The 6,147-nt window shown below is 52.2% G+C and overlaps 1 protein-coding gene across 1 annotated transcript in view; it reads right to left on the bottom strand.

The window, feature by feature from the left end:
• Positions 1 to 3,932: 3,932 nt before the first annotated feature.
• Positions 3,933 to 6,147, bottom strand: part of LOC144605259 (plexin-A2-like) — a 96,446-nt gene continuing 94,231 nt past the window's right edge. Inside the window, exons 25-26 of the mRNA XM_078420352.1 lie at positions 5,535 to 5,826; positions 3,933 to 4,096 (exon numbers count right to left, since the gene is read on the bottom strand). Coding sequence (XP_078276478.1) covers positions 3,933 to 4,096; positions 5,535 to 5,826 — 456 coding nt within the window. The remainder of the gene's footprint in view (positions 4,097 to 5,534; positions 5,827 to 6,147) is intronic.

The raw sequence follows: 6,147 nt of genomic DNA, 5'->3' as shown, positions 1-6,147 counted from the left end.
GGTGGGGGGGATAAGAACTGGGGTGTGGTGGAGGAGGAGCACAGTGTGTGTGGGACAGGGTGGCTTGACCAAGGTTGGAATACTGGTGGGGTGGAGGGGCGGAGAACCCCCCCACCGTGCTACCCACCCTCTCCCATCCCGACCCACCCCCACAACCCCCTATCCCCCACTGTGCTCCCCACCCTCTCCCATCCCGACCCACCCCCACAACCCCCTATCCCCTACTGTGCTCCCCACCCCCCCACCCCCCCACTGTGCTCCCCAACCCCCCACCCCCCACCCCCGGGAGATTCTAATGATGAAACGCTGCCACAACTCGTGCCAATGAATATTTCATAATCTCGTTGTGGAAACGGAATCTTTCTTGCAGTTCAGTAAGTTATGGGGAAGAGAGGGAATAAACAGAGGGATTTTTCTTCTACAGCAGTTGAATCAAACACGCCCTCTCTTTGTGGAAAATAGTAGTTTTAAGCAGCAGTTTTCAAGTGTTTAATACTGAACAGCCAATGTCCGCAGAGACTGTAACTCAACGAGGGCTGCCTGTTCTGACCTGTACTTGCCTTTGTAAACCCCTCACAGCTTGTGAATATATATATGTGTGTGAAGGTGCGTGCGTGTGTGTGTGTGTGTGTGTGTGTGTGTGTGTGTGTGAAGGTGTGTGTGTGTGTGTGTGTGTGTGTGTGTGTGTGTGTGTGTGCATGTGTGTGTGAAGGTGTGTTTGTGTGTGTGTGTGTGTGCATGTGTGTGTGAAGGTGTGTGTGTGTGTGTGTGTGTGTGTGTGTGAAGGTGTGTGTGTGTGTGTGTGTGTGTGTGTGTGTGTGTGTGTGTGTGGGGGGGGGTGTGTGGGGGGGGGGGGGTTGTATATATATATATGTACACCGATGAGCCAAAACATTATGACCACTGACAGGTGAAGTGAATAACGTTGATTACCTTGTTACAATGGCACCTGTCAAGGGGTGGAATATATTAGGTAGCAAGTGAACAGTTAGTTCTTGAAGTTAATGTGTTGGATGCAGGAGGAATGGGCAGGAGTAAAGACCTGAGCGACTTTGACAAGGGCCAAATTGTTATGGCCAGATGACTGGGTCAGAGCGTCTCTGAAACGGCAAGGCTTGTGGGGTTCTCCCGGTCAGCAGTGGTGAGTACCGACCGACCGACAGTGGTCCGAGGAGGGACAAACCACAAACCGGCACCCAAGGCTCATCGATGCGCGAGGGCAGTGAAGGCCATCCCGTCTGGTCCAAACCGACAGAAGGTCGACTGTGGCACAAGTCACAGAAAATGTTAATGGTGGTCACGGGAGGAATGTGTCACAATACACAGTGCATCGCACCCTGCTGCGTATGGGACTGCGTGGCCACAGACCGGTCAGAGTGGCCGTGATGACATCAGGTTTTGGCGCATCAGTGTATATGTGTAGGCAGGAACTGCAGATGCTGGAAGAAACCGAATATAGACACAAAATGCAGGAGTAGCTCAGCGGGACAGGCAACATCTCTGGAGAGAAGGAATGGGTGGCGTTTCGGGTCGGGGCATCTGAAGAAGGATCTCAACCCAAAATGTCCCCCACACATTTCTAAAGTGTGTATGGAACTTTTTTCTCGTTTATGATATTGTTTACAGTGCACTCTGTTTCCATATTGTGTTGTGCTGCTGCAAGTGAGAACGTTATTGTTCCATCTGGGACACACAGCAATAAAACACTTCACACTTGATCTCTGATATAGTAAACCCTCGATTTTATGGACCTCTCTATAACACCAGCACTGGGCACTGGACACTAACACCTGCACTGGACACTGGACACTAACACCAACACTGGACACTAACACCGACACTGGACACTGGACACTAATGCCACACTGGACACTAACACCAATACTGGACACTAACACTGACACTGGACACTGGACACTAATGCCACACTGGACACTGGACACTAACACCAACAATGGACACTGTATACTAACACCAACACTGGACACTGGACACTAACACCTGCCCTGGACACTGGACACTAACACCAACACTGGACATAGTATGGAGAACGTACAAACTCCATACAGACAGCATCCGTGGTCAGGATGGAACCCGGTTCTCTGGTGCTGTGAGGCAGCAGCTCTACCCGCTGCACCATCGTTCCGCCCTACATTGCACTAACTGGCAGGGTTCCCCTTGCTCTGGGCCATTGTAACGAGGGCTCACTGCGGTTGAACCCAGGCTGGACACAGACTACTGACTGATCACACAGTGCGGGTGCACCAGGCTGAGGGACAATAGACAATAGACAATAGACAAGGTGCAGGAGGAGGCCATTCGGCCCTTCAAGCCAGCACCACCATTCAATATGATCATGGCTGATCATTCTCAATCAGTACCCCGTTCCTGCCTTCTCCCCATACCCCCTGACTCCACTATTCTTAAGAGCTCTATCTAGCTCTCTCTTGAATGCATTCAGAGACTTGGTCTCCACTGCCTTCTGAGGCAGAGAATTCCACAGATTCACAACTCTCTGACTGAAAAAGTTTTTCCTCATCTCCGTTCTAAATGGCCTACCCCTTATTCTTAAACTGTGGCCCCTTGTTCTGGACTCCCCCAACATTGGGAACATGTTTCCTGCCTCTAATGTGTCCAACCCCTTAATAATCTTATATGTTTCGATAAGATCCCCTCTCATCCTTCTAAATTCCAGTGTATACAAGCCTAGTCGCTCCAGTCTTTCAACATATGACAGTCCCGCCATTCCAGGAATTAACCTGGTAAACCTACGCTGCACGCCCTCAATAGCAAGAATATTCTTCCTCAAATTTCGAGACCAAAACTGCACACAGTACTCAAGGTGCGGTCTCACTAGGGCCCTGTACAACTGCAGAAGGACCTCTTTGCTCCTATACTCAACTCCCCTTGTTATGAAGGCCAACATTCCATTGGCTTTCTTCACTGCCTGCTGTACCTGCATGCTTCCTTTCAGTGACTGATGCACTAGGACACCCAGATCTCGTTGTACGTCCCCTGTTCCTAACTTGACACCATTCAGATAATAATCTGCCTTCTTATTCTTACCACCAAAATGGATAACCTCACACTTATCCACATTAAACTGCATCTGCCATGCATCCGCCCACTCACACAATCTGTCCAGGTCACCCTGCAACCTCATAGCATCTTCCTCACAGTTCACACTGCCAGCTTTGTATCATCTGCAAATTTGCTAATGGTACTTTTAATCCCTTCATCCAAGTTATTCATGTATATTGTAAATAGCTGCGGTCCCAGCACCAAGCCTTGCGGTACCCCGCTAGTTACTGCCTGCCATTCTGAAAGGGACCCATTTATCCCCACTCTTTGCTTTCTGTCTGCCAACCAATTTTCTATCCATGTCAGTACCCTACTCCAGATACCATGTGCTCTAATTTTGCCCACTAATCTCCTATGTGGGACCTTGTCGAAGGCTTTCTGAAAGTCAAGGTACACCACACCCACCGGCTCTCCCCTGTCAATTTTCCTAGTTACATCCTCAAAGAATTCCAGAAGATTAGTCAAGCATGATTTCCCCTTCGTAAATCCATGCTGATTCGGAACGATCCTGTAACTACTATCCAAATACTCCGCAATTTCATCTTTTATAATTGACTCCAGCATCTTCCCCACCACTGATGTAAGACTAACTGGTCTATAATTTCCCGTTTTCTCTCTCCCTCCTTTCTTAAAAAGTGGGACAACATTAGCTACCCTCCAATCTACAGGAACTGATCCTGAATCTATAGAACATTGGAAAATGATCACCAATGCGTCCACAATTTCTAGCACCACCTCCTTAAGTACCCTGGGATGCAGACCATCAGGCCCTGGGGATTTATCAGCCTTCAGTCCCATCAGTCTACCCAACACCATTTCCTGCCTAATGTGGATTTCCTCCAGTTGCTCTGTCACACTTCCACGTCTGGCCTCCGGGTGGAGCTCCCGGCACGTCCATGGCCACACTTCCACGTCTGGCCACTGGGTGGAGCTCCCGGCACGTACATGGCCACACTTCCACGTCTGGCCACTGGGTGGAGCTCCCGGCACGTCCATGGCCAGTCTCGCTGAGCTGCTGCTTGACGAATGGTCTCTCTGAGTTTATCACATTAACTCCTGGTGACTGAGTGGCAGGTTTAGAATAAACGTGAATCATCCAGGAGACGGTTTAACGTTCACCGCCGGCAGAGGGAAAGCTGCTCGGGAAAAGCACGGAAAATAAAATGATTACAGGCAAGATTTAATGTGAACCTGAGGGGCAACTTTTCCACCCAGAGGGTGGTGGGTGGGTGTAAGGAACGAGCTCTGAGCTGGTTCAGCTCAGGGTCTCGACCTGAAACGTCACCCATTCCCTCTCCGAGATGCTGCTGCCTGATCCGCTGAGTTACTCCAGCACTTTGAGATACCTTCGATTTGTTCCAGCATCTGCAGTTATATTCCTACACAAGCTGCTGGAGGAGGTAGTAGAGGCTGGGACTATCACAACGTTTAGTTTATTTTAGTTTAGAGATACAGCGCGGAAACAGGCCCTTCGGCCCGTCCAAGTCCGTGCTGACCAGCGATCCCCGCTCACTAACACTATCCCACACACACTAGGGACAGTTTACAATGATTACCAAAGCTAATTAACCTACAAACCTGCACGTCTTTGGGATGTGGGAGGAAACGGGAGCACCCGGAGAAAACCCACGAGGTCACGGGGAGAACGTGCAAACTCCGTACAGACAGCACCCGTGGTCAGGATTGAACCCGGGTCCTGTTTATGGTAGAGCTGCTGCCTCACAGCACCAAGGACCCGGGTTCGATCCTGACCACGGGCGCCGTCTGTACGGAGTTTGTACGTTCTCCCCGTGACCTGCGTGGGTTTTCTCCAGGAGATCTGGTTTCCTCCCACACTCCAAAGACGTGCGGGTTTGTAGGTTAATTGGCTTCAGCCAGAGGCACCAGGGCCAACGGTCAAAGAGAGGAAGCAGCATGGCTTGTGGAGGGACAAGGAGGCAACAAGAGGATGTGGATTAAAGAGGACACGGGGCTGGCAAACAGAGTGGTGGTTTCATCAGGGATAGAAGTAGAATTAGACCATTCGGCCCATCGCGTTCACTCCACCATTCAATCATGGCTGTTCTATCTCTCCCTCCTAACCCCATTCTCCTGCCTTCTCTCCATAACCCCTGACACCCGCACTGATCAACAATCTATCCATCTCTGCCTTAAAAATACCCACTGACTCGTGGCTCCACAGCCGTCTGTGGCAACGAATCCCACAGATTCACCGCCCTCTGACTGAAGAAGTTCCTCCTTCTGAAAAAGAACATCCTTTAATTCTGAGGCTGTGCCCTCTGGTCCTAGACTCTCCCACTAGTGGAACCATCCTCTCCACATCCACTCTGTCCGGGCCGGTCACTATTCTGTGAGTTTCACTGAGGTCAGGACCCTCCTCGCTGCTGTGCGCCAGCGGTCTGGTGAGTGGGTGGATCCCTGCACTCCTGGCAATGAGCCCGGGGTAAACATACCCGACCATCTGCTGTGTGCAAATACTCTGCGCCGAGTGTACAGGCGGCGTGTACAGGCGGCGTGTACAAAGCGGCGTGTACAGGCGGTGTGTACAGGCGGCGTGTACCAGGCGGCGTGTACCAGGCGGCGTGTACCAGGCGGCGTGTACCAGGCGGCATGTACCAGGCGGCATGTACCAGGCGGCATGTACCAGGCGGTGTGCACAGGCACCGTGTACCAGGCGGCATGTACCAGGCGGCGTGTACCAGGCACCGTGTAATAGGCGGCGTGTACCAGGCTCCGTGTACCAGGCTCCGTGTACCAGGCACCGTGTACCAGGCGGCGTGTACCAGGCACCGTGTACCAGGCGGCGTGTACAGGCGGTGTGTACCAGGCGGTGTGTACCAGGCGGCGTGTACCAGGCACCGTGTACCAGGCGGCGTGTACAGGCGGCGTGTACAGGCGGCGTGTACCAGGCGGCGTGTACAGGCAGCGTGTACAGGCGGCGTGTACCAGGCGGCGTGTACCAGGCATCGTGTACCAGGCACCGTGTACCAGGCGGCGTGTACCAGGCGGCGTGTACCAGGCGGCGTGTACCAGGCGGCGTGTACAGGCGGCGTGTACCAGGCGGCG

The sequence above is a fragment of the Rhinoraja longicauda genome, chromosome 24 (assembly GCF_053455715.1).
Source record: "Rhinoraja longicauda isolate Sanriku21f chromosome 24, sRhiLon1.1, whole genome shotgun sequence".
Classification (NCBI taxonomy): domain Eukaryota; kingdom Metazoa; phylum Chordata; class Chondrichthyes; order Rajiformes; family Arhynchobatidae; genus Rhinoraja; species Rhinoraja longicauda.
This window is presented reverse-complemented; position numbering and strand designations above follow the sequence as displayed.